The sequence below is a fragment of the Sarcophilus harrisii genome, chromosome 2, assembly GCF_902635505.1.
Source record: "Sarcophilus harrisii chromosome 2, mSarHar1.11, whole genome shotgun sequence".
NCBI classification, from domain to species: Eukaryota; Metazoa; Chordata; class Mammalia; order Dasyuromorphia; family Dasyuridae; genus Sarcophilus; species Sarcophilus harrisii.
In genome coordinates, this window is record NC_045427.1 from 44426699 (window position 1) to 44453925 (window position 27227).

The window sequence follows — 27227 nt, forward strand, 5'->3', positions numbered from 1 at the left end:
AAAAAAAATTGATGACAAATAATTGAAAGTTAAAGTTGATATTAGGGAAAGGGATGCCTAAGATCACGAAGTGAATGAAGGATTGTCGTGTGAATAATTAAGCAGAATTTACTCTAAGGATTTCTTTTAAAATTTGTCCTTCAGGCTTTGTTGATAGCACCTTTTCCTCCAGAGCAATCTTTAATTAACTTTTAAGTACCTGTTATTCTTAATGAACTCATTGACATGAGTTTTTATTTTACTTTTTAGTGTTCTCATTTAAAAATCTGAAGTGGAGAAAGAGTAAGGGGCAGTTTATAGGTATTGCCTATTCCTTAAGTCCACTTTGTCCTAAGAAACCATTTAGATTGAATGCTTTAATTTTAGGGAACATGTAAATATGGAACCATTTTCTATGATAGCTCGCTTCTATGCTTTTTCAAATGAAATAAACAATTTGCCAGAATTTAATAACCAAGAAGGGTTTGGTATTTTAGTAGCCAGGAAAGATGAATATTGCTAGGTCTTGATTGCTGCAAAGAATAAATCTCCTAAAGTGATGACATGTATTCGTGTTCATAATATTTGAAATTACAAATATGTAAAATACGGCATAGGATTTTTTTCTCCTGGCCAACTAACAAGTAGAATTAACTGTTTCACTGTCCTTGTGCACATCAATTTATCTTAACTTGGATATTAATTCCTTATAGCCACATTCTTTAAGATTTTTTTTTTTTAATCCCCTCCCATTGCATCTAGCATAAGTATTTTGCCTCCCTTTCAGTGCTTTAGGTACTCAGTAAATGATCTATAAATGAATAACATGAGAATGAAGTTAATGTTTATAAAACATATTGAAAATTTAAATATCAGAAGGAAATAGAGAAATGAAAAATCTTTCCTAAAGTATAAGTTTATTGTAATTAATCTTACCCAGTGTACTCGAAAGCTTTTTTCTTTTTAAATCATAGGTTTTTTAACTGCTTTTTGTTATTTGATATGTTTTTTTTTAATCTCACATGAACTGGATTACTTATGTTGGCTTAAATGTTTTTACCTTTAGCTCAAGGAGTGAAACTTAAATTATACCCTTAACAAAACTGAATTGCCACTCCTAATGACAATAGATTTATGCTTATATTTGCTTTGTAGGGAAAAACTAAAGTGGATTTGAGGGGTACATCCACTGACTTTGTTTTTAATTCAGCTGTATAACTTAATGGGCCTTTATAATTGTGCATCAGTATCTGTGAAATATTGTCGCTTTGCTATCACATTTCTGTATAGATTAAATTTTATGTGCTTCAAAGGCTAGTCCCAAGTTGAATAAAGTTTGAAATATAAATAATTTGGGACTTAGAAATTTTTTTGGTCATTTTTTATTATAAATGCTGTTTTTTTTTTTTTTAAACAAGATTTGACTTATACTCTATTCTCTGTGCTTTTTTCTTTAGATAGGCCTTAATATTACATTCATCTCCTTTTGTTCTTCTCATCACACCCTAAGCAATTGAGTAAATGAGCTATGAGCTTTGGACCTGCCCAAACCCTAAAGAGTAAAATATTTAGGTACCAGAAGTAACAGTAGATATCAAGAAATAAGGAAGGAAATAGACAACATACAGTTTTATGATTACAGGAGATTTCTGTATTCTGAAGGAGAGAATATTCTTTGCCAGCTAACTGTACTATATGCCCTATTATTTTGGGCAACAGACAGAGTATGCACAGGAATGTTCACAAATCAGACTTGGTATGCAATAATGCCTGTGATCTGTTCTGGACTAGCTGGAAATGACAAATGCTAGAATACCCAAGCTGAGTTTTAGTTTTTAGTATTATTTTGCCAGAATAAGTTCCAAGATGTGTCCATTGCAGACATCCATCTGTGACAATGATATATAGGGAGAATGGGGACTTTGAAGTTTGTCAGAATGTGTTCATCCCAATACCACTTAGCTTCCAAGTCATGAATTAGATAGTAAGGGCCAAACTTGACAGTGAATAGTACCCTATAATTTCAGTATATTTAAGTGCTGCTATGTACCTGTATAGTCTTGGCCAAGTCATAAAATCTCTGTGAACCTCAGGTTCTTAATGGGCACAAAAGAGATTGTTTACATTTTTAAAATTAGGGGATCATGAAAAATGCTCTCTTTTCTTACTCTAGATCCTGTGATTTCTTTTACTTTCTTTTGAATACAGTTGTAACAGAAAGTTAACCTTTTAGAACAGATGCCTGGATTATTTCTGTGCTGTAGTCTCTGAAGTTATTTATAGTTGCTAGCCAATAGTTTTACGGTTTTTGTCTATTCCTCATCCTGATCCATTCAGTGACTACTGAGGACATCCATAACATCTTCCCAATAATCAAGTGTTAACAAAATATTCTTTCTGAGTTGCTATTCAGCCAAGAAGCGGGGCAGGTTAGGAATGGCCCTATAAAGTGTGGTGCACACTATATCTTGAATGCTTGTCCACAATCTTCTTAAATATGCACATTTGCCTATTAGGAACTGATTTTTGTTCCATTAGGACTCCACTGATTTCCAAAATTTCTGGTAACCATATATTTTGAACTCCAAATCTAGTCACATGGTTTGACAGACTTTTTCACCATCATTGTCAGGTAGTCAACATTGAAATAAACACCCAGAAATCTGGAACATAGAGTTGTCTTATTCTGGCTGCAGAAAACGAAATGTTAGTTTCTGCATTTTGAATTGAAACAGCTCAGTAGATTGTTAAGAGAAAATTAAGATAAAAAAAAAAATCATCAGTCATCATAAAGTTATTTAGTGGCTGGGTGATGAAGTTGAGTATTAGACCTAGAGTCAGGAAGACCTGAGTTCAAATCTGGTTTTACACATGAGCTGGGTGAGTCATTTAACTTCGCCTTATGTTTTTTCATTTGTAAAATGGGGATAATATTACTTCCCACCCAGGATGGTTGTGAGGATCAAATGACATAAGATTTGTAAAACTCTTAGCAAACATAGTGTGCTATATAAATGCTAACTATTAAGTACCTCTTCTAAATATAGACCTTGATGAGCCCAGAAATTTTAGGAACCCCTCTTCTCCAAGTATGTGACATTTAGGCTTTTAATTTGTGAGGATGTTTTCTCCATTTCCACAAATCTATTTTCCTTTAGAGAGTTGAAATTTTCTGTAATTTATAGAACAGGAGTGTTTCTGTAGAAATAATGAATTGCTTTTCAATTCAGAAATTTTTTTAGGACTTATCATTTTTGTTATTTTCTTGCCTTTTAATTTCCTTAGAATATACTTAGAATCCTACTAATTAATTGCCTCATAAGTTTTCTGGGTTGAATTCCATCTTACTTCTCAGAAACTAGTTTTAGTTAAAGTCCCAATCAGATTGTTATATGTTTGGTAGTGAAAGGAAAGATAGACTTGGAGTCTAGAGACTTGAGTTTGAGTTTGAACAATTAATAATTGTGTCATTAGGGGCAAAAGCCTTTACCCTCTCAGACTCAGTTTCCTAATACATAAAAAGAAGGTAAAGCTTGTACCTGTTTTATAGGGTAGTTATAAACCATACACTATTATTTTTCTCTATTGTACTTTTACTCGACTTTTATTTGTGGTCAGTGTTTACCCCTAATAATTCCTTTTCATGGTCCCTTTTCTCTTTATGTTTGTAATTTGAAATTTAATGAAATTGCATGAATCAATTAAAAAAAAACATTTGTTTTGGAGAACTAATGAGAAAATGTACAGTTTTTGAATTTTGTCTATTTTCTCATTAGTTCTGCAAACAAAAATTTTGTGATCTTAGAAGTTGATGCTTAAGTTTTTTTGGTTCCCCTCTCCCCCTTCAAATAAAACATAGTAGGCAAATGTGTGGGATGATTAGGCTATCCATTTCAAAATGTGTTGTTTATTCTCATTGTCATTTAAACATGCTCTTGAGCAGTACCCAAATTTGCCACAAGATGACACTGTTGTATAAGAAAAATCTCAGTACAGTACATTTGGTTTCCCTTGTCGGTGGGAAACAATAAGGACCTTAGATGAGATGAGTACCTAAAATATGTGGTAGACTATTTTAAATGATGCTACAGACATTTTTGTAACTCAACTTTTCCTGGAGACCTTTTGTGTTCTAAAATAATCTTTTCTGACTGTACAAAGGAGGGAAGTCAATGAAGTTTTACATTGTATCTCCTGGGAAAAGTCGGGGAAAAGTATTTTTTTTTTTTTTTTAATTCTTCCTATTTGGCCAAGAAGGAAGCTTCAGGTTGTCCTTATATAATTTTTTTTTTTTCCTTTCTCTTTTCAGCTTTTCTTCAGCTTGCTTTTCTGAGAGTAAAAGCTGATGGTGCAAATTGTGATTTCCAGGTGAGTGAATCCATGTTGATGATTTTTTCCATTGTGGGATGAATAGTTGGGGTTGGATAAGTTTGAGGATTTTCTCAAAGAGCTAAGATCCCAGAGTGCATCTGCGCAGATCCTTGCATTTCAACCTTTAGTTCAGTGCCTAACACTACCCACTTTCAAGTAAACTTGATCAAAAAGAATGGCTGAGCCTTTTATGGGAGGTATACTGCCCATCCTTCACCCCTCAAAAATATTGTAACCACCAGCCCTTTGCTTGCAGTGCTGGGGCTGGAGGCTTGGCAGAATGGGTGCTGATGGAGCTACAGGGGGAGATCGAGGCTCGCTACAGCACTGGATTAGCTGGAAACCTCCTGGGAGACCTACATTACACCACCGAGGTGAGGGGGCTTTCCTTACCCTGCCTAACGCCTCAGAAAAACAAGCCACAGTAAGGTGGCCCTCCCAGAACCCACAGTGGGGACTGCCCTAAGGTTTGTTATGTGAGGTCTGGCTAATGTCCTCAGGAATCCAGTCATGCTCCTACCCTACCTCTAAAGCATCAGAGAAGTTTTATTTTGGGGTAACTGGAGAGATTGTATCTTTAAAAATGGAAAATATATTTTTCTTTGTGACTGGGAAATGCACAGGGTTGGGGAGGTTGTCAAATGTAGCATCTCAGTGAGATAGTGTGAGAAATGCCAAGGAGTAAGGCAAAAGACCTGAACAGGTTGATAGGGTTGCCTGAGTTTTCTCTTACCCTGAACCTCAGGTATCTTTTTTTTTTTTTTTTTTTTGTTTTGTTTTGTTTTTTTGTTTTTTCTTGAAGGGAATTCCTGTGCTGATTGTGGGGCATCATATCCTATATGGGAAAATTATCCGTTTGGAGAAGCCATTTGCTGTCCTGGTAAAAAGTGGTTCTGGGGAACAGGAATGTGATGAAAGTGGCAAACAGACAGCAACTCGGTACCTAGTGAAAGCACTAATAAAGAACAAGATTCTCTTCAAAACTCGCCCAAAACCTATAATCACCAACGTTCCCAAGAAAGTATGAAAGAACCAAGGATTTTTTCTAGAGAGCGGCCAACTCCCTGGACTCGTGCCCCATTCCCACCCCGAGGACGGATGGACGGTTCTCTTGGTTCACCAATGGCTCCTGTTTTGAATGCAGGCAACACAATGGGGGTAAACCCTGATCCTTTTCTTTTGGCCAGTGTTCTTGGTGGAAATATGACTCGATTCCCAGCTGGCCCCCTCGCCAGAAATCCAGCTCCTTTCCCAAAGCCATCTGGCCCATTGGCCTCATGTCCGCCTTCCTTCCCAGCTGGTGCCCGTGACTCAAATGTGGTTCCTTTTCCAAGAGGGATGAATCCTCCAAGCACAAGCTCAGTTCCTTTCCCAAGGTCAGGTGGCCCACTTGGCTCAGGTCTAAACCCTCGAGCAGGTATTGCCACAGGTGCCGGTCCTATGTCTAACCCTAGGCCAGGTGGGCTCCCGGGCACAGGTCCTATGCCTAATCCTAGGCCAGGTGGGCTCCCAGGCACAGGTCCTATGTCTAACCCAAGGGCAAGTGGCCTTATGGGTGCTGGTCTTGATCCCAGAGCAGGTGGTCTGGGTTCAGGTCCTGGTCCTGACCTGAGACCAGGAGGTTCGCTAGGCACAGGTCTCGGCCCAAACCTAAGGACAGGTGGCCTTATGGGCACGGGCTCTGGTCCTGACCCCAGAGGAAGTGGGTTCTTGGGTACTACTGGCCCAGGTCCTAATTCTAGAATAGGTGGCCTAGGACCGGGCGGCCTGGGCGCTGGTGGCCTGGGACCAGGCGGCCTAGGCACTGGCGGCCTGGGGTCAGGTGGTGTTGGCGCCAATAGCCTGGGTGCAGGCAATGTTGGTGCAGGCGGCCTAGGCACAGGTGGCCTGGGTGCAGGCAACATGGGAGCGGGCGGCCTGAATACAGGCCCGGGCCCAGGCCCAGGCCTCAACCTAAGAACCAGTGGTCTCTCAAACACAGGGCATGTCCCTGACCCCAGGGCAAGTGGATTTCTGGGCACAGGGCTTGGTCCTAACTCTAGAGTTAGTGGCCTAGGCACAGGCCCTGGTCCTGGTCCTGGTCCTAACCCAAGAGCAGGTGCCCCGGGACCAGGCCCTGGTCTTAACCCAAGAGTAGGTCTGGGAACAGGCCAGGGTCCTAATCTGGATCCCAGAGCAGGTGGTGTCTTGGGTTCAGGAGCTGGTCCCAATTTGAGAGCTGCTGGTCTCATAGGCTCAGGATCTGGTCTTGATTTGAGAGCCTCTGGATCTCTAGGTATGGATCTTGCTCCCATTTTAAGGGCAGCTGGCCTCCTTGGAGCAAATTCAGCCCCTTTCTCACAGTCATCTGGAAATATGGGTCCAAATCCATCTTCCATGACAAGAGCAACAGGTCCTATGGGTCCAAACTCTGGTCCTGGTTCTAGGATAGTTGGCCTTGCAGGTCCAAACTCTTCTCCTATGCCAAGGGCTAGTGGCCCATTAGGTCCTAATTCAACTTCTTTCTCGAGGCCAACTGGTCCCTTAGGTGTAAACTCAACTCCCTTTCCAAGGGGGACAAATCCTGCAGGCTTGAACCCAGCTACATTTTCCCAGTCGACCAGCTCAAACCCACCTACTTTTCCACGTTCCACTGGTCTTCAGGCACACAGTACAGCAATTTTCCCAAGGTCATCTGGTCCCTTGGGCCCAAACCCACCTAATTTCCCAAGATCAGCTGGACTGCAAGGCCCAAGTCCAGCTTCTTTCCCAAGATCCACTGGCCCACTCGGTCCTAGTCAAGTCCCTTTCCCCAGGTCTGCTGCTGGTTCACTAGGTCCCACATCAGCAAGTGCTCCAGGTATAAACCAAGCTCCTTTTCCAAGGCCATCTGGTCCCATGGGTATAAACCCATCTTTTCCTAGGGTCAATGGCCCTATAATGAAGACTGTGGTACCATTTCCTAGGAGTGGAAGCCTTTCTGGCCCCGGTCCAACTTTTCCTAGACCAGGAGGCCCGTTGGCTGCAATGTACTCGAATGGAATGCTGCCACCCTAGAGACCACCCCCTCCCGCCTAGGCTACATTGGCTGCAAGGTACCACGGCTTTGGGCAAGATGGAAACGGCTGTGTTCTGAAGGCCACAGTAAGGCTTGACTTGATGGCCATTTCTTTCCACGGCTTATTTCTCCAGTGAAGATGGAGTCTTCGATTTGCTTGTGAGACAAGGACTCTGGCAGGCAAGCTCAACCCTAAGGATGGGGAGAAAGACTCCCAGTGTCCTGTAGCCTGTGGTGCTTTCTCACTGCTTTGTGCCGACTTCTCTCTTTCTTACTCATTTCTTGGATTGTTCTCCTGGACTTTTCCTCAGGGATGCAAAGGCCTGCCAGTCCCAGCTCATTCTGTACTACCATCTTCCTTACCAGAGAAAACCCGGGTAGCTGCTTTTGTTAATTGTGTTCCAGTTTTCAAACATTACTCAGTAACTTTGTATAGAGCAGCTCTGACTGGATAGTCCTTTTCAGTTCTAAGTAAAGCTTATTTCTTTATGCCACAAACTGGACATTGGCCACCTCTGGAATTCACAGGAGGCCAAAGTTGTGAAGCAGCTTCTCGCCTGCCCTTCTTGCTACTGTTACTCCCAATCAAAGAACCTCAAGATTTTGAATTTGATGTTGGCTCTGGGACCTAGGGGGTGGGGGGGATGGGAGGTAAAAGGGAGGGGGAGGGGAATAATCACTGCTTTTCAGCCTGGTATGAAGGCATCGTTGGTGTTTCATTCTACAATATATCATTTCTTACTGTTTCTTTAATAAATGGGATGGGAGGTTGCTGATTTTGAGCCCATTTTGTTACCTGGCCCAGGAGTAAGGAACCTCACCCATGAGTTTTAATTGTTTTAGCTGAAGTTGGCTGTGAGCCGACATTCTCTTCTGTGTAGCTTGTCTAGCTGCTTTTGCTGTAGGAATAAGAAAGCTCACATTTGTGTTCACAGCTGGAGCTTTCTTACTCATCTGCCTGATAATTCATCAAGGATTTTGACCCAAATTACAATCTGATTTAGCTCCCACTTGTATATAACATCTTTAATATTGTTCCTGGGCTAAATGCACAATCACCTTTCACGGTTTTGTCAGTTAAATGGACTGAGTTTATGTTGGAAATTATCTGGGAAAGTGGTTGGATGGCAAATAAACCAGAGAGATGGAAGTTAAATTTCAGTTCTTGTTCACTTAAAGACTCCAAACCAGTATCAAGCACAGTGAACCCTTTATCTTTGGGAAACTGCTTTGCCAAGAGATCAGTGTCATGCTGTGGGATGTATTGAATGGTATATTACCTGGCATACCAGTATCTTTTAGCCCCATTTCAAGTTCCAGATTTGGGACTTACTGAGACACACCTAAGTTTTTTTACACCGATTAAAAACAAGGGGGATTGAGGACCTCTAAGAAATAAGAAGACTGCTATTCTCGTGTGCAAATTTTTATTTTGACAAATACATCATAGTATAAAAACTTTGACCTTTTTGAAAAGTGAAAAAAATGTAGGTAAAAAATAAATACATTTACAAATCATTGTAGAAATAAGTAATTACAAAAGATCAGAAAAACCCTCATTAAAATGGGATTTAAGAGAAAAACCAAATTTTTCATTAATATAAATTCTCTTCCCTTGCATGAAATAGGGATAAAGCAGAAGATGTTTGGTTTTGCGTTTTACAGAAAATATAAAAAATAACTTATAAAAACCAGTCGAGGTTGAAAGTTGTGAGCCCACTTATCTGCCTCTGCTCCTTTTCTATCTGGGAGTCTGGCAACAGTAGCAGGATTGGAGGAACTTTGATGGTAGGACAGCTAGGAAAAACCTATTCTTTCCTTAACCATTTTTAGGTAAAATTGAGAAAAGTAAGCCCTTAGTTTTAAATCTGCACCTTGCATTGGCTGGCTGGATTTCCTCCAGTATTTAGATCAAAAGATCACTCTTTAATAAGCAAAACTTTGGAATGAACTAGAGCTGGTACCTCTGGCCTCTTCCTCATCCATGATGGTCTGCCTTCCCGGAGGAGTAGAGAGCTGCTGTGATGCTGCAACTGCTGGCAGCACCTCCAAGACACAAAACTTGTTTGAAAAGAAAAGCACCATAAGTTGACCCAGTGGCCATTTGGAGCACACTTCCTTCTCTTGCAGGAAACAACAGGTGTCCTAGAGGGTTTTTTTTTTTTGTTTGTTTGTTTGTTTGTTTTTTCCTAATTTGCCTTTTGAGTATTAGGGACTGATTCAATAGTGAAGAATAAAGTCAGGAATATTATTGTGGTCTTGCTACACAAGAGATGCTCAAAGTCCCAAAGATAAGTTAAACTAATTCATGTTAACCCAAGAATTGAGAATATACAATTAATGGTTTTTCAGCCAATGAGATGTAGAAAGAAGTGAGACAAAAAAAAAAAAAAAAAAAGACCTTGGGAACTGGAAACGCCCCATTTCCTGGTTCTGTGTTGCCTAGAAATAAGCAAAGCAAATATAAAGCTGAAAATTTTGAAACTTAGCTGTGAGAAAACTGAAAAATGCCTAGGGGATAGGATGGAGAAACCCACTATTTGGGGTATAAGTGACAACTAAGACAAGAATTGCATCTGTAAACTAGTTGATTATGTAGAATCCAAGACAGCAGGTTGTAGTGGAGGGCAGGAGGCTGGGCTTCATATAATGAGCAACAGCTTGTTGGAGTCAACCTGAAATTCAAATCTAAATCAGCTTCATAAATATCTACTTGCCCTCAGTCACCCCAAACAGTTATCTACCTGTCTTGGGCAGACTTTTCTGCCACTTGAAACACTGACAACAGTGCTATGGAGGAAAGAGAAGTGGTTCACTTAGAAACCCCATGGATTTAGACGACTTCATAATTTCCTAAGCTTTAAATGATTTTGTTATAATTTCTTGAGTTGTACATGGGAAGCCTTAATCTGGAACTCCAATTTAAGAATTCCATCCATGACTAAAATTTACTGTGGCCTGTAGTATACTAAAAGAACATAGATGACTGACATGTGTGCCCTCTTCCTGGTATAAATTCACCTTCAACTGCTACTGAAAGTTTCTAATCCCTGCCGATTTGGTCACTTTCTGGGTGTTCAGGAATACTTGAGGATCTTCAAACTAAATCCCCATTCTCAGACCCTGTTCCCTGATGCCCAAGAGGCCAGTCCACTTCCTGGGGACAATCGTAGGGATCTAGCGATTGGAAGTGTGGGCAGAGCTGGCTCACTCACCAAAAAGCTGCCGCTAAATGGAGGCCATCCTCAAATGTGCACAGCACACTTGGTTCTGGATTACTCCTGGGCTTCAGGGAAAGGAAACAATCTCCAGAATCATTGTCAGCGCAGAGGTACAGGAGCCTCAGTGTCCAAGGAATCTAGTGATGGTTTCAATTGAATCCATGGTCTGTGTAATGGGATGGTTGCTCCAGGCCATACTGCAGGTCAAACTCCTTTGCACTCAAACTTGTCCTTTGGACGACAGTTAATAAAACAAGGACACAGCCCGCCCGCCCGCCCTCCCCATTTCTTTTCCTTAAACTGGTAGGAGTCAAGTTTGCCCCTTCCCCTCCCTGGCCCATTGCACTTTTCCCACGTTGCTCAGAGAGCTGCCCTTGCCCGTCACACTTCAGCAAAGGCTAAGCTATATTGCTCAGGTTTCCTTCCACAGCGTCGGGCAATGATGGCCAAGTACAGCATAAGGAGTGCTACCCAGTAGCAGGCATACAAGATGGCCCCAGATACTAGGAAGGCCAGCTCTGTCTCACTGAATAGGTCCTGGCAATAAGCTGTGTAAGCCAACCCTCCCAGAAGGACTGCCACCCAAATGGACACGGGGATCAGTCCGATGAAGTTCACGACAATGGTTTTTCGGCCCGAGGTGCCCCATCCAGACTTGTTGATGGTGGCAATGGCAAAGATCTTGGCTGGCAAGAGACTGGACATGTAAAGGAGAGAATAAAGGGACATGAATATCATTTCTGCATTGCCCCGAAGGAAGCAAGCATAGGTAGCCTTGATGATGCCCACAAGCTGCACCGTTAGCAAGAAGAGGAGGATGTTCCAGACACGGCCCCGATAGAACAACTGGATGACAGTAGCAATAAGAAAGAAGGGAAAGAAACCTGTCACCACAGACTCATAGGTCATCCAGAGGTGGTGTTTATGGAACCACAGGGAGTTGTAGAGCCACTCTCGAAAGTAAGACTTGCTCCAGCGAGTCTGTTGGTTGAGCCAACGGAGGTACTTTGTAGGGGTCTCTGTGAGGCACTTTGAGCGTGCGGTATACTTAGTCTGGTAGCCAAGGCTCAAAACCCGATTGGTAAGGTGCCGGTCATCTCCAAAGCTGCACTTGCTGCCCAGAAATTTCTGGTGGTACCAATCTTCTAGGAACTGCTGAAGAAGGGTGTTCCGGTACATGCCTAAGGGCCCACTTATGCACTGAACACACCCAAAATAGGACTGGCAGGCCCTTTCCACATTGAAGGCCATCCAGTACCGCACGCTACTCAAGAAGGAAATCCAGGAGTCATATTTGTTGAGGATCTAAAAAGGAACAAGAGAACTCTTGTTAGCTTCAACACACTCCATTTCTCTGCCAACTAACGGCCACAGATAGAAGCATCTGGAGCATTCTGGTATTCGTGAATTTTCAAATCCAAAGTATCTCTAGGTCCTTCTGCCTCACAGAACAGCCTAGGGGATAAAGGAGACGTTGCTAAAGGGCTAGCCTGCTTCCCAAGAAAAATGTCCAGCTTCCAGTTCTGGACAGGCTAGTGAAGGAAAATTTGAGGGTAGCAGGAAATAAATCCAATTTTAATTTCCTAGGCACCTAGTTCCGACTCCACACTGTTTACCTCCCACTTCCCCTTATTAAATTCAAATTTTGTCATTATGTTATCAAATGGTTAAAAGCCAGTACTTAATGTTACAAGGAGATAACAGTCACAACAGACTGGTAAAATGGGAGACTGACTTGGGCCTAGAATGTTCTCTCCTCATCTCTGCCACCTTGCTTCCCAGCTAAAGTTCTACTTTGTGCAAGAAGCCTTTCCTGGTCCTTCCCTTATTATTTCCCATTTATCTCGTATGTATCTTATTTGTATTTAGTTTATATATTGTGTCCCTTGTTAGAAGATCAGCTCATAGAGAGCAAGGACTATCTTTTGTCTTTCCAGCACTTAAGTACAGTACTTGGCACATGACGGGTGCTGAATAAATGCTTTATTTTACTGATAGGCCCACTGTCCTGCCCAAGAGGTTTCTCTTGGCTTTTCTCTATAAATAATATCTCTTAGAAGACAATCTGGACCCCAATGTCATTAACTGAATGATAGATCCCTTAGAGATTTTTAGTCCCCAAAGGGAATCTCCCAAAAGGAATGTCTGGATTTCTTGAAGAGTTGCTCAGGAACAAGAAAGTTCATCTTAAAAATTAGCCACTGACCTTCTAGGAAACTCACTTGTCAAGTGGTCCAGATTTTCTCCACTGCAATCCTTTAGTCTTCTAAATTCTCAGCTCTCAATATCCCATTCTTTTCCCTCCAAGGCCACCAAGGGAAGGGGAAAAATTCCATTCTTCCCACCCCAAGCCCAGTGCTCTACTCCTGTCACAACAAATTAAAAATAACTATGCCATAGGGTACTCTCCAGGGAAATCCCTAAATGTGTCTTACTTGGACATCTCCCCCGACTCCACCCACTCGGGGATCCTCCTCCAGAACTCGAAGCATCTCCACAGTACATGCTGGATCCAGCACTGTGTCCGAGTCGCATACCTGACAGAATAAGCACATGGTCAGCGTCTCTTAGGTTCAGATCCCCAGACCCCACGGAGTCCCTTTGGCTATGTATCACTACCTCTTGCAACACTCCCCTACTTTTCCTGGTATGCCATTTTGCATTAGGATGGGGGAGATAGATTAAAGAAAAGTTCCGGGCCTTATAGGCAATGTCTAGTTTTAAATGATTTGTCTGATGACTTGAGTAAAGGGCACTAAGCCAAGTAAAGAGGTGGGTGGGAGAGTCCTCATGCAGGGAAAGAAGGATGAGAGTTTGGGTTCTAGGTTTCACACCAAACAGGTCTTGGCCCTCTCCAAGGCTACTGGAATCCTTGAAGATGAGGAGAAATGCCAAGCAGAGGAGCTAGTTTCAGCTCTATGTACAGTACAGCTCCTATGTACCAACATTTTGTTTATCTAGGGAAGAGGTGTTCAGGAATAAGTCACAACAATGGAACAACGTTTTTTTGGCCTAAAGTGCTGAAGTAGTGGCTGATCTGCCCAATCAACTCAAATCCCCAAGAAAACTGTCTCTCTCAATCACCTCCATCCATAGTCAACATCAGTACACTAGAAGGTTACAAGGAAAGTCTAGTATGTTTAGCAGTTCAGACAAGTCCAATCACCAGAGAATGGAGCAATCTGAAGCTAAATAAAAGAGGAAAAAAGCAATCTCATATCTGCATGGTTTAGAGCTTCAAAGGATTTAAGAACTGCTGAAGCATGTATAAACTATATCTGATTTTTTTTGCCATTTCAGGAGAAAAGGGATAGAGAGTGGAACTCAAAACTTTAAATAAAAATGTTTAAAAGTTGGAGAGAAAAAAAAAAAAAAACCAGCTAAAAAAAGGCCCTGAAGAAAGCAAAGACTCTCAGGTAGAAGGGGCTTAGCAGGAGCTTGGGAACTGTGAAGCTAGTGTAATGTTCTATTAGGTTTTTCCCAGGGAAAGAAAGCTATGTAATCTGTACTCTTGAGAATAATCTGACATGGACAAGACCAAGCTCCATAGATTATTTTTACCATACCCATGCCTTTTCTTTTTTTTCTTAGGTTCTACTTCATGTAATCCAGGGCCACTTGAAGGACAGCTGCCTTCTCTTGTTGTTTTTGTAAACCAATACCTATGGCTGAGACCCACAAACTTCATTTTGAGAAGTTAAATTGAGCATTATTGTAATTAAGAATGAAGGGAAAGCATTTATTAAATGATAACTATATGTAAAGCAGTCCCTAGACACTGAAGACATGTACAGAAAAGCAATCTCTCTCAAGGAGTTCCCATTCTAAGGGGAGAGAGAATGAAGGTTTTACCTGTAAACTAGATAGAAAGGGCCTGTGATCATAGGACCCCTCAGATCAGAGAAGCTGTCAAAAGTCAACTAGTCCTATTCGTTTTATGGTAAGGAAACCAAAGCTCAGTTCAGTAGGTATTAAGTGATGTGTTTAATGTCACAAAACTCCCTAAAGGCCAATGTATTTGTGATCAGAGTATAAGACCATCACTCTTCACACTTGGGATCTTGATAAAACCTACTATCAATCTGCCCATTCTGCCAACTTTTATTGGGTTTATATTCTTAGGACCAAAGATTATATTCCAGGTGGGCCAATAATCCAGTTGCTGGCTTTCTTACTTAATAGAGTGACATATAGAACCTTTTCAATCTGAAATAAGAAAGCAAGCAGGGTAAAAATAATTTATGAACATGCTTAAAATTCCAAGTCATTCTCAAGATTTAAAAAGAAATGCCTAGATTAAAATTTTTGCTACTGCCAATTCCTAAAAATTTTAATAAAAGCAGCTAACATTTATATTGTGTGCTAAGAGCTTAACAATTATGTCACATTATCCACATTACAATAATTCTGGGAAGTAGGTAGTAATATTACCCCATTTCACAGATTGCCACAAATTGAGGCAAGCAGAAGTTTAGTGACTTGGCCACAGTCACCTAGCCAGTGAGTGTCTGAGACCTATTTGAACATAGATCTTCCTGATTTCAGCCCAGAGGTCTATCCAGAAGCATAAATGACTTTAGTATGCCCTTTTTATTCTTCATTCAGCCTGCAATAAGAGATATTAGCACGACATAAAATAGCCAGCAAGTGGATTGTTGGAGCTACAGTTTATAGTTAATTAAAATAAAAGGAGTCTGGGTAATCCACAAATGCAATCCAAAGCATGCTGACATCAAGTTCCAGAGGAATCTCCCAAACCAAGAAGAGATTCCCAGAATAATCCTCCCTGGATTCTTAAGGATACCTTACCCAAAAGCATTCATTCATTTCTACTTTTTCCCTTATTCTTCAAATTCAAATAATTCCCCTCTCTTCTCCTACTATCAATTTTCCTAAAGGGATCCATTCCTGGATGAATAAGGATACTAAGGTAGGACATTCAGCTTCTATGGAGTGGACCGCATAGAGATCACAGTGGTGGTTTCTCCCTCTCTGGGAAGATTGAAATCTTGGATCAGGCAGAAGGATTCACACCACATCTACAACTCATCACCAATTATCTTTTGCTGATTATGCCTATAGGCAGTTATCCCACAGCAATAAAGTGGAGGGAGTCGGGCACCTGGAGCACAGCTGCTCATCGATCCAACAAAACACACAGGAAGTAAGATTTCTTTTTAGCTTGTTTTCTTTAGGAATTGTTGAAGGAGGGAGTGGCTTTTGTGGTGACAACAGAATGGATCAACATATATTTCTAAAGAAACTTTCACCTGGAGTAACATTGTCCTATTTGAAATTCTGGACTCCTGAGCAAAAACAAAAGAGCAGTTTGATAAAAAGCCCATGATAAACCACAAAAAGCTAAGTTTTCCAAAACCAGCTTCCCTCTCTGAAATGTAGGATTTAAAACCACGAAGAGAGAAATTGGAGATTTATGAGTAATTCATTTGCACTTAGTAAATATTTGCTAAATATCTAAGCACTCTGCTAGATGATAGGGTCTCTGCACCCACACATCTTAGATAGTATAACTTAAGTAGTTTATAAATACTAACATCCCTGATCCTTTAATGAGTATTTGCAATATCTAAAACTCTGAATTAGTAAAACCTTCAATCAATGAATAGAAGAGAACACCAAAGGAAAAGGACCCTAACATGACTTCGATTGGTCTCGTCAGCCTGAAGTATCCCAAGCCTGAAGAAGGGGTATTCTCCCCACTTAATAGGGATACCTCCAGACATTTTCCCATTATCCTTTACCTATTACAAACTGGGAATAGGATCCCAATTGATTACCTTCCAATTCAGGCACCTGGGTAAAGGTTTCCTGAGGGTGGGGAGACCTTACAGGCAGGAAGACAGATACTGGGGGAAGAATGGTGGTTTTGGAGGCAGAGGATCTGGATTAAAATCCAGTCCTTGCAATTTACTAGGGTTTATGAGGTCCCTATTGTGTGCCAGACATGGGAAGTCGCTGCATGAGCTTTAGTTTATCTCTACTGAGAGAAGCTGGCCCAGATACTGTCAAAGCTGCTCTCCTGCTCCAACTTCAGTATCCTCTGGGCCGGCCACTAGGGGGCAGAGGGATAGAGCTCAGAATCAGGGAGACGAGTTCAAGTTGCACATTTCCTGGATCTTACCCAGGTCTGAGAGGCAGGCTCAGAATGGTAGGGTTTTAAGTGGAGGTTGTTGAGAGGTTTCACGATGTCGGCTGAGGGGGGGATCCTGAGGCAGATAAAGTGTCCAGTGCACTTCTGGGCACAGCGCTAGACCTCTCTGCCTCAGTTTCCTCAACCATAAAATGAACACAATAGTTGCCCTGGGTTGTAAAAATCCAATGAGAGCATGTGTGTAAGGCTCTCAGCACAAAGCCCAGCATGAAGCAAGTGCTACATAAACACCGGCTCCCTTCCCTCTTCCAGCCATCATTTATTGTCAGGCAGGCGGGATCAGGCCGCCAGGTTTCCCTGTCCCTCTTTTTTGACTCCCCATAACACCAAACCCGGGGCTTCCCGACTGTGCCCATACCTGAATGTAGTCCACAGACTCTCCGAGGGCCTTGAAGGCTGTGTACATCACCTCCCGTTTGCCACCCCACTTCTGCATGATGCAGGAGAAGGTACTGCCCCGAACCACCTCCTGGACGCGGCCCATCCCCTCCTCCAGACTGTCCTCGCTCTCGCCCTCTCCCACATCGTGGAAGTTGCTCTGCCAGACGTAGTAGCCCGTCTGTTCGGAGCCCAGCACCTCGTGGAAGATGTCCAGCATGTAAGCATCCTCCTGCCTGTTGCCATCCACCACCATCACTACCTTTAGATTGGGAAAGGAGATGCGCTGGGCAGAGCGGAGGCACTTGCGCAGGTAGTCTGGGTCCTCCTGATAGGCAGCAATGCATAGAGCCACGGAAGGGGCCAGCTTCAGGGGTCGCCCCCCTCGCCGCATGCGCCGGTGTTCCAAGAAGGCGAAAAGGCTCTGGATGAGGAGGTGCAGGCCCAGGATGGCGCCATACAGGCCAAAGGAGAGGTAGTGCTTCTCTGTGTGGATGAACTGGTACCCAGTCACATATGCCGCCAGGATTCCCCCCAGGACTGCCAGGGCAAAGAGGCTGGTGCCCACTACACGCAGGGCCGTGCTCAGGTGGACTGGCATCTATCAGAGAAAAAGAGCAAAGGGAAAGTCAGTCAACAGTTTTTTAGGATTGGATCCACCACCCACTGGAAACACAAGCCAGGCTCCTGGACTGACGGGAGCTTTGCCCTGCTCTGTTTCCAATCAGCATAGGTTCACCCCTTCTTAGACAGGCTGGTTGGTGCCAGACTTGTGTGGCCACTGGTGTTTAGTGTACTGCAGCTCAAAACAACCCACTAGCCGTGGCCTTCCCAGCAACAGGACCCTGCCAAGCCACTGGAAGCAGCCAGTAAGTCCCCTCTGTATGCCAGGCAGTGTGCTAAGCTCTGGGGATCCCAAACCTCTGCCCTGGAAAAGTTCACATGCTAGTGATGGAGACGACAGGCAACTAATTGTATAAGCAGATCTATGCAGTGTAAATGGAAGGTCATTTCAGAAAGAAGGGAGGAGAAGGGGCAAGGAAATGCCTCTTGCAAAAAGGGGGATGGGACAGGGTAACCTATAAAGGCAGCCACTGTGTGGGGAGCCTATGTGAGGGCAAGAAGAAAAATAGATGAGCTCTCTCCACCCTCAAACTTAATAAAGAATCTTCCTTTCATAGATATTTGCATTTTACTCCATTACTTTAAGAAAAAGAACTAATAGCTACTGTCCATACAAATGTAGGAGTCTGGAAGAAGATGGAAGGCAGCAAACACCCCTTCCTTAGCATGGGCAGTGGGTAAATCCTATGTGGATTGGTCATAGGAAACCACCTTACCAGTGCAAACCATGAATAATCTTCCACTGGACAGTTCACAGTGCCCAGGACACCCACCCAGCAACACCAAGCTAGGGAGGTGGAAGGGTCCTGTATCAGAGATGGACACTTTTGGCAGGCAAGGAAGCATTGAACCCCCCAAGGACTTCTGGTCCAGCTGTCCATCTCATCTGGGGATGGAACAGATTTGCTGGAAGAAGGAATAGTGGAGAAAGAGCCTCATGGTGGGTACAGGTAAGGTACAAGAAGAGTGAAATAAATGCTGGGTCAGGAAATAAATAATACCTGAGTACCCGCTCTGTGCCAGGCAACACAGAGACAGGCAAGAAAATGTAATATGTAAACGACCGGGGACAGACAAGCTCCCAAGAGAAGTCTCAGAAGTAAAAGGAATCAGGAAGGGGGGTGGGGGCCAGCTGGGATCCTTTTTATAAGGAATAGTGAAAATAACTGGCTCCATCTCATGTCCAGCTTCACAGGACAGAATGACAACTAGAAAGGACAGCTTTAGGGGTTAGGGCTCCTGGCATGGGGACAAATGGGTAGCACAAGAGGGGAGGTAACAAAGCACAAAAATTAAAATGGAGAGAAAGTTTCCCTGTGCCCTTTCACCCTCCCTTTTCCTGAAAAGGGGGCTGAGGCAAAGCAGAGAAAGTAAACAGGAAAACAGTTCTTGGGAGGGGAGGAGGAAATGGATGCTGAGGGCAGGAGAAGGTGAGCTGTGTGTAAAGCCCAGAAGGAAGCCGAGGAGAGCTGCAAGGACACGAGGCTGTCCGGGCTGCTGCTGCGGGCGCTGCAGCGGGAGGGGGAGTGGAGCTGGCAGGTCCTGTGCCAAGCCTCTTCTGTGCCCATCCTCGCCATCGTCCCGCTCCCTCCTGGAGAGCGGCTCCTGTAAAGTGCCCCCAACTTGCAGCCTTCTCAGCCAGGCCTGCTGCTCAGTTCAGCTCACTGCTGCCTATTTATGGAACTTCAGACCCGAGATCCCAGCCCCTGTCCCCCAATTATGCATAAGCCCCCGAGGAGCCCCCTTGCTCACTGCCCTGGCCGCCCCCTCCCCAGTCCCTTCTAGCAGAGGCAGGACTCAGATCCTTGGCTCTCCGGGGTCTCCTCCTCTACTCCCCTCAACCCCCTCCCCCCATCCCCAGGAAGAAACAGCTTCATCTAGGAATACTGAGAGTATACAGGTTTCTTTACTTGTCAGAGGCATCTCCGAGGCTCCTCCATTCCCACAATTCCAAAAAGGCTATTGCCGTACTTTCTCTACACGAAAGTAAGGACTCTGGCCCCCTCCCCCCTGCCTAGCGGGAGGTCCAAGCGCACTCTTCTCTGCAGTAAGGAAACTCGCCTCCCCCCACGACCCACCGCGAGAGAACGGCTAATGGGCTAGCACAATGCCCGAAAAAGCAGCGCCTTGGGGGAGGAGGATCGCCCTTTACGAGTATATGGTCCAGAAGGACACAAAAAGCACCGAGAAATCCATACCCCTTAGGGCCGGTCACTGCATTGAATCTTCCTTGGCATTACGCTGGGGCACGAATGGGCAGTGCAACGGAAAGAGAGGGGGGGCGGCGGGCACTTCTTGTTAAAAGTCCCAGCCCACCCTGGTAAGAATCCATGCTGGACAAGCCTCTGACCACCCACAGCCCCGTGCCTGCTTTACCCACCTTAGTCGGGGGACTGGAGCGTGCACAAAGAAAAAGGTTGCAAAAGAGAAAACAAAAAAGCTCCTTCCACCACTAGCTCCCTTTCCCAAGTGGTAAAAGGCAAACAAAGGCACCACCTTTAAGGTCTCACAAAATCCCTTCCTTCCCCAAGGCCCTCCTCAAAGGCACCCTGACCTGCCAAGAGTTGGGTGACAAGACCCGCAGAGCTGCGCCGCCCCCTCCCCCCACTACCTGGGGCTCCCGGCTCCCAAACAACCCTCTTCATCAAAGGACGGGGGAGAGCACATGGGGGGGGGGTGGCAACTACTTTCTCTCTCCTTGCGTTTCGGGCTCCGGAGCTTTCCAGACTGCAGTCCTGGCACTGCCCGGCCCTTGGCACCGGGGCAGCCCACGATGGCCCGGCACACACCGCCGCAGCCCGCGCTCTCGCTCCGGCTCCAGGCCCCTCGCCCCACACGGTCCGGGCTCCGCGTCGCCGCCCCGAAACTTTCCCGCGAGGCGGCGCAGGGCCAGGGCGGACAGGTGCGCCCGGCGCACTCGGGCCGCGGGCCCCACGTGCGGCCGCCGGCCCCCGGGCAGAGCCCCGCTCCCGGGGAGGCGGCCGCTAGGGGCTCGGCGGGTGGGCGCCCTCCAGGCAGCCCGCGCCCCGGCGCTGCCGCCCCCTCCCATCCACCCATTCATTCTCCATTCATTCATTCATTCACAAAACGGGGCTCGCGGAGGAGGGAGGGGAAGGCGCGAGGAAGAAAGGGAGGAGGGGTCGGCGGGGAGGGGGCTGCGGAGCGCGGCGGGAGGCTGAAGATGGCGCAGCGCGCCCGGCCGGAGCCTCCCCGGGGCCCCGAGCTCACCGTGCGGCCGGCTGCTCACTCTCCCGGCGGATCAGCGGGGCTGCGGCTGCTCCATGCCCCTCCTCCTAGTCCTCCTCCTCTCCGCCCCCGCCGCCGCCCGCACACGCCGACTGAGCCGGCCCCGCCGGCCCGCCGCGCCAAGTACCGAGGGCGCCCCGCCGGACGCCGCCCGGCCCAGCCCAGAGCTCAGGGGGCATCCCCGGCACGGGCGCGGGCCCTGGGCAGTGGGGCCGCGCCCCGCTCCGCCCGTTCCGGGCCGCCGGGCGCAGGCATCCCGGGCCCGACGGCCCCGCCCGCCCCCGCCCGGCCCCCGCCCAGGCCCCGGCCCCCCCGGGCCCCGCCCCAGCCCTTCCGCCCTTCGCGCCCCAGCCCCCCGCGCCCCGGCCCCGGCCCCCGACCCCCGCCGGGCCCCCCGCCCCGGCCCCGGCTGACCCCCCCCGGCCCCAGCCCCAGGCCCCGCGCCCCGCCCTTCGCGCCCGGCCCGCGGAGTCACTCCTGGTGCCGGGGCCCTGCCCGGCCTCTCCGTGCTTAGCTCTGCCCCGGCGGCGCCCCGCCCCCCCGCCCCCCCTGGAGAAGTGGAGAGCCCGCGTTCTCCCTTCAGGCGCCCCGCCTCAGCGCTCCTGGGCCCCTCACTCTGCACGGGGCGGCGGGGCCTTGGGCTCCGGGTCCCCCGAGGGACGGCCCTGAGCGCCCCACTCCCGGCCGCCGCGGCTCCCCCAAGCGAGACTTGTTAAGTAAGCGCGGTCCCAGCCGAGGGAGCGTGGCGGAGCCCTCCCCGCCCGCGAGAAAGAGCCGCCGGGTCCTGCCCCGGAACACCCGGAGAATCCTCGCGTGCCGTCAGCGGCCGGGCCGGGCCGGGGCACTGCCCCTCCTGAGGAGCCGCCTCGGGCTCCCGGGCCGTGACCCCCGCGCCCCGGAGCCGGGAAACGCGCCCGCGCCAATGCAGCCCTTGCGGGGTGGCAGATAGCGGGGACCGAGGGGCGCCGGCAGCGGCTGTGAGGGAGCCCTTGGGCGGCCCAAATACAGAGGCCCGGAGAAGGCGCGACCCTGCGGGCAGGGAGAGGGAAGAGAGGGAGCCGCCATGAGGTGCTAGGATGGGTGGCGCGCAGGACCCAGAAGCCGGCCTCGGCCCGGACTAGCTGCGTCACTTATCTCAGTTTCCTTATTTGTAAAACAGGAACACTGTCACCTCTGTCCCAAAATGTTGGGAGAATAGAAGGGCTTGTTTGTTATCTGGTGGGTGCGCATACGTGTGTGCGTGTTATATATATGCACTATGTATGTTTTTGGTACCTATATGCCAAACAATCCCTTTTCATTGCCTTTTCTTGAAGAGGACCGAAATGACCTCACTTATGGTAGCGTCAGATCCTAGTGTAGCGTCAGACTGTGGCTGGTAAAATCAATTCGAGCTCATGCTCTGTGACCAGGGGCACAGATGGTCCCAATGAACATTTGAGGTGGTTCCCTCTAAATCTGCCCATCTCCAGTTCCTTCTGCACTGCTTTAATGCTGCTTGGCCAGAGAGCAGCACCGGCTCTGATGAGGGCCCGCCATGCTGGTGGTCCTGGGCCATGTGAGACCCGAAGAGTCCTTGCATCACTTTTTCTGACCCTAGCGGGATCGCTCTTGTGCGAGTTCTCCAAAAAAGCATCTAGGCAAATAGGCCGTTTGGCCTGTGAGCCACCCGGTCAGCCCTGGGAACTGTCGCTGTGCAGTAGGAACCCTTGGCAGCTGAGCTGGAGAAGGGACCCGGCGCCTTATCCCCCACCAGATGATCTTCAGAATCTTCCCAGACAAATGAATGGAAGCGATTGAGCTTCCTGCCCGGCGCTGATGGACCGTCCAGGTTTCACGGGCACACGGCAATGTGGTCAGCACAACAGCTCTGTATTCTTCAGTTCGGGGGGGGGGGTCAGTCTGCTCTCCCTCCCCTCCCCAACACTGGATGTGTACGTCCCCAGAAAGGATGCTGCCAAGTTAAAGGGAAGCCACCCGCAGCATCCCCCATTTCTCCATTTGCTGCGACTGCTGGCTCGGGATGTAGCTGGTGAGCTGCCGCTGGCGGAGAACCTGCTTTCTAGGGGTTAATGGTTAGGCCAAAATTAGCCCAAGCTGCAGAGAGTACATCCATACCTTATTGCATCAAGTTCACAATCATCTGCAAACAAAATGACCAGCACCAGTTCTCCCTCCACTTCAGTCTTGGCTTCTAGCCTTTTCAGGTTGAATAATTTCCCATCGATAGGGTAGCTGACCTTGATGCTCTGTTCCTTCTTACTGAAGATATTTGACATCTTTAAGCATCAAATACAACGAACATTTCCATATACAAATTAGAAAAGGAAGCTTGTACCCGAAGCTGCGATTACTTATTGCATACGGCTTAGTTTTTTTTAAGCTAAAGAGTTTCTTAAAGCATATGATAAATTTGACATGCTATTTTCAAAGCTTCCCTTCATATACCTAGGGCCATGTACTCTATATTCCAGCCAAATCGGGCGATGCTTGTTTCTATAGAACTGGACATTACATCTCCCACTTACGAGAATTCCCCCATCTCAACAATGTTCTCCTCATTTATATCTCTCAGAACCCTAGACCAGGTAACATAACCAATAGAGCCTGAACTTGAAGGCAGAAAGATCTGAAGAGCAGGAGGAGGAGGAGGAAGAGGAGAAAGGGGAAAAAAACAGGAAAAGAAAGAGGAGGAATGGTCACAGGGATCAAATAGTGCAAATTTCCCAGATAGGTCTTTCCTATCACTCACCCAGCCCTTTGCAAACTCATATATTTGAAGAAAGCTACTTTCCATTATGTTCTTTCCCCATTGTTTTTTTTTTTTTTTATTGTTGAAAGGAAAACCACATGCATCCATTTCCCTTCTCTCCAATGATGTTGCCAACTGAAGCCGTCATTGTGTGCTTTGGGCAAAAAAAATAGGGGGGTTTCATGAAGAAAACCCTAGGACTTGGAAGAAGGAGAATTGGGAAAGGCTGTGGTATGGGAGAAGCTGTAGTCTAGTCTTGTGAAACAGGAAGGGTAGGATTCAGAGAATGTTAGACTCCTAAGAGGTGGGATGGACACCTAGAGTCATTTGGTCTTAACATAATGGCCACCAAGCCCCTCCTCACCTATTTGACCCAGCGCTGGACACCAAGTACTCAAGAAAATAATCAATCAGTGAAGGAATGGCTCTCCCGGACTCTGAACCTTAATATGGTAACATGCGGAGCAGCTGCAGGTCCATTTCTCACCTGCCTCTAGTTTAGAAGGGAACTGTAACTATTGGAACCCATTGCCATTGAAGCCTTCCTGTAGTCTCTGACTCCATTTGGTAAAGGGAATCCTTAAGTTCTTTGTTTCACTTCACTTCATCAGTCTGCTCAACCCATGCTAAGTGAACAGCACTTTTAAATAAAACAAAGCCATAAAGTTGATAATCATTGAGAAACTACCTAAGTGAACAGCACTTTTAAATAAAGCTATGTTATAAAGTTAATAAAAATTGAGAAACTACCTTTCTTCCTCCACTAACTGGTTTCCTCTAGGGAACAAATAGTCTCTGCTGTTCTGCTTTGAGTGGGGACCTGGTGCTGTTACCCAGATAAGAGAATCCTTACCTTTGCATAGAAAGTGTGTCCGCATGGATTTGCAGATAATTAACAGGCAGTTTGTGAGGTCCTTTTACAAATATCTTTTAACAGGAGGGGAATGTTTTTCTAAAAGACAGATTCGATAAAGCCCAATTTTTATCTCTACTTTGCCACCAGGGATTTAGAAGTAAACTCAATTCCATCCCAATTATTATTATTATTTTTTAATGTAGATTCAGCTCCATGTGAATTTATTCCTAACCTGATTCCACAGGGCTAAGCTCTTGGAACGCCTGCCTTTATTTATCACATTAGTAAGGAAAAATAAATCCTGCACTCATTCAGTTGACAAATATTTATCAAGTGCCTACGAGGGAGATTATGTTAGAAAATGTGAGCTGGAAATATGGTTTCTGCCTTCTAGACGTTTACAGATAAAGGGGACATGACAAATGCTCTTGTAAATGTAAATAACAATGACAAATAGTACATAATTGCATACTAAATGAAAAGCTGTGATAGAACAATAATTGCAAGGGGAGTAGAGGAAGTTGAGGAGGTTAATGCGAGCTGATATGTGTCATGATCAAAGGAGGAAGGCTGCATGGAAAAAATGTAGCTTGATCTGGCTTTTATTGGAGAGAAAATGTTTGCTTTTTTTTCCCAAAAAATTTTTTTTATTATGCACTTGGCAGTCATCAAGCAACATGGACATTTCCATATACAAACATCAGAAAAATAGAATTGTGTGTGAAATCATGAATCTATCAAGTACAGCTTGTGGGTTTTTTGTTGTTGTTGTTGTTGTTGTTGTTTATTTATTTATTTTTAATAAAGAACATATCAAATCCAGTGTTACTTTTCTTATTGATGTTCCCTTTTGAACTTCTTTCTGCTTTCTTCAGGGTATTTTTCTAAGTGTTTCAGTGATGCCATTTTCTTTCTTTTAAATTCCTTTTAAATTCCACTCCTGCCTTCTCCATAACATTGCCCCCTCCCCAGATAAAATCCTCCCCTAGTACTAAGTCTAATCAAGCAAAGCAGATTTGTGTAGCATCGGAAGATGTATTTTTTTTACTTGGAACCCAGAGTCCTTCTATCACCCCCCCCCCCAAGCAGTGAGAAGCACACTTCATGACCAGTTTTCTGGAGTTATAATCAGTCGTTTCATTAATCAGAATTCTTAAATCTTTCAAAGTGATTGTTCTTTCCACAGTTGTAATTAATCTAAGTTGTTCTTCTGGTTCCGCTCATTACACTTTGCATCTGTTCACCCAAGGGCTTTCCAGGTTCCTCCAAATCTACCCTTTTTGTCTTGTCTTAGGTGGACAAGTGTCTTAGTGGTGCAGCGGGAGGACACGGGCCCTAAGAATCAGGAAAACCTGAACTCCAAGTCTACACTTGCTAGATGTGAGACCTCAGACAAATGAACGTTTTTTGGCTTCAGTTCCCTCATCTGGGGGGGGGTAATAATGGCACCTGCTACTCATTAAGGTTGTTGTAGTTCTCAAATAGAGTTATAGGTTTAGAGTACTGTGTAAATCTTAAAGCATTACATATATTGTGTACACATATATATTTGTGTTTATATACATACAGACATAAATATACATAGACACAATATACATATGTCTACATGGATAGCTATGCACATAAATTTGTGTACATATACATACATACACACACATAAAAGTTAATGATTGTTGTTGTTCAGTTATATTTAGTCATTTCAGACTTTGTGACTCCACTGGGAGTTTTCTTGGCCAAGATGGAGTTTTGGGCTATTTCCTTCTCCAGCTCATTTTTACGGATGAGAAAATGGAGATAAACAGGGTTATGGGACTTGCTTGGGGTTATGCCGCTAGGGTCTGCGGCCAGATTAGGATTTAGGAAGATGAGTCCTCCTGACTCCAGCACTTTATCCACTGACTTCCTATATACATATAGAACATTTCTAGATAAGGTAACTAGATGGTACAGTGGATAAAGTGCTGTACCTGGAGTCAGGAATATCTCAATTCAAATCCTGTCTCAGTCACTCAGTAATTCTGTGACTCTGGGCAGGTTACCTAACCTCAGATTGCCTCAGTTTCATCTGTGAAATGGGAATAATAACAGCACTGGCCTCCCAGAGTTGTCGGAAAGATCAGATAAGATCACTGCAAAGTGCTTAGCACAGTGCCTGGCAAATAGTAAGTGCTATGTCAAAATAAAAATAATAATTATGTCACACATCGAATTTGGTCACTCTCCAGTGGATTATTTCTGGTGCTCCTTCCCCTCTGTCTCTGATCTCTTTGGGATATGAGACTAGTTCCTACTGATGGGTGGGAGGGAAGGTGGGATTTGGATGAACGGAGAGGGGGTGCTGAGTATTCCTGATGAGGGTGGCAGCTCACGCACAGGAATGGAGGTAGGATGAATGAGGTATAACAGGGAGAGTCTCTGTTTAGTTTGACCAGACAGTCAGAGTTAGGGCAGCCAAGAGAGGAGCTTGAAAGTCTCACTAAGTATTGGGCTGATTTTTACAGAATTTACAACTTTATTTTACAAAGGATGGGGAACCACCAAAGGTACTGGATCTGGGCAATGAGACCAGTGTTCTTCTAATCCGAGAAACA

The 27227-nt window shown here is 45.6% G+C and overlaps 3 protein-coding genes across 3 annotated transcripts; 2 read left to right on the forward strand and 1 right to left on the reverse strand.

Moving 5' to 3' along the window:
- Positions 1 to 4282: 4282 nt before the first annotated feature.
- Positions 4283 to 5393, forward strand: CHTF8 (chromosome transmission fidelity factor 8). The gene is made up of 3 exons (XM_031950093.1): positions 4283 to 4347; positions 4607 to 4724; positions 5153 to 5393. The coding sequence occupies exons 1-3, from the start codon at positions 4325 to 4327 to the stop codon at positions 5375 to 5377; spliced, it is 366 nt and encodes a 121-aa protein (XP_031805953.1). The 5' UTR covers positions 4283 to 4324; the 3' UTR covers positions 5378 to 5393.
- Positions 5336 to 10593, forward strand: DERPC (DERPC proline and glycine rich nuclear protein). Its single transcript, XM_031950091.1, has one exon. It carries the CDS (start codon positions 5374 to 5376, stop codon positions 7384 to 7386), a length of 2013 nt encoding a protein of 670 aa, XP_031805951.1. The 5' UTR covers positions 5336 to 5373; the 3' UTR covers positions 7387 to 10593.
- Positions 10594 to 10939: 346 nt separating this feature from the next.
- HAS3 (hyaluronan synthase 3) lies at positions 10940 to 21115 on the reverse strand. Its single transcript, XM_031950092.1, has 4 exons — positions 21011 to 21115; positions 17139 to 17759; positions 13044 to 13145; positions 10940 to 11913 (listed from the first exon to the last, which is right to left on the reverse strand). Exons 2-4 carry the CDS (start codon positions 17757 to 17759, stop codon positions 10990 to 10992), a joined length of 1647 nt encoding a protein of 548 aa, XP_031805952.1. The 5' UTR covers positions 21011 to 21115; the 3' UTR covers positions 10940 to 10989.
- Between the last annotated feature and the right edge of the window lie 6112 nt (positions 21116 to 27227).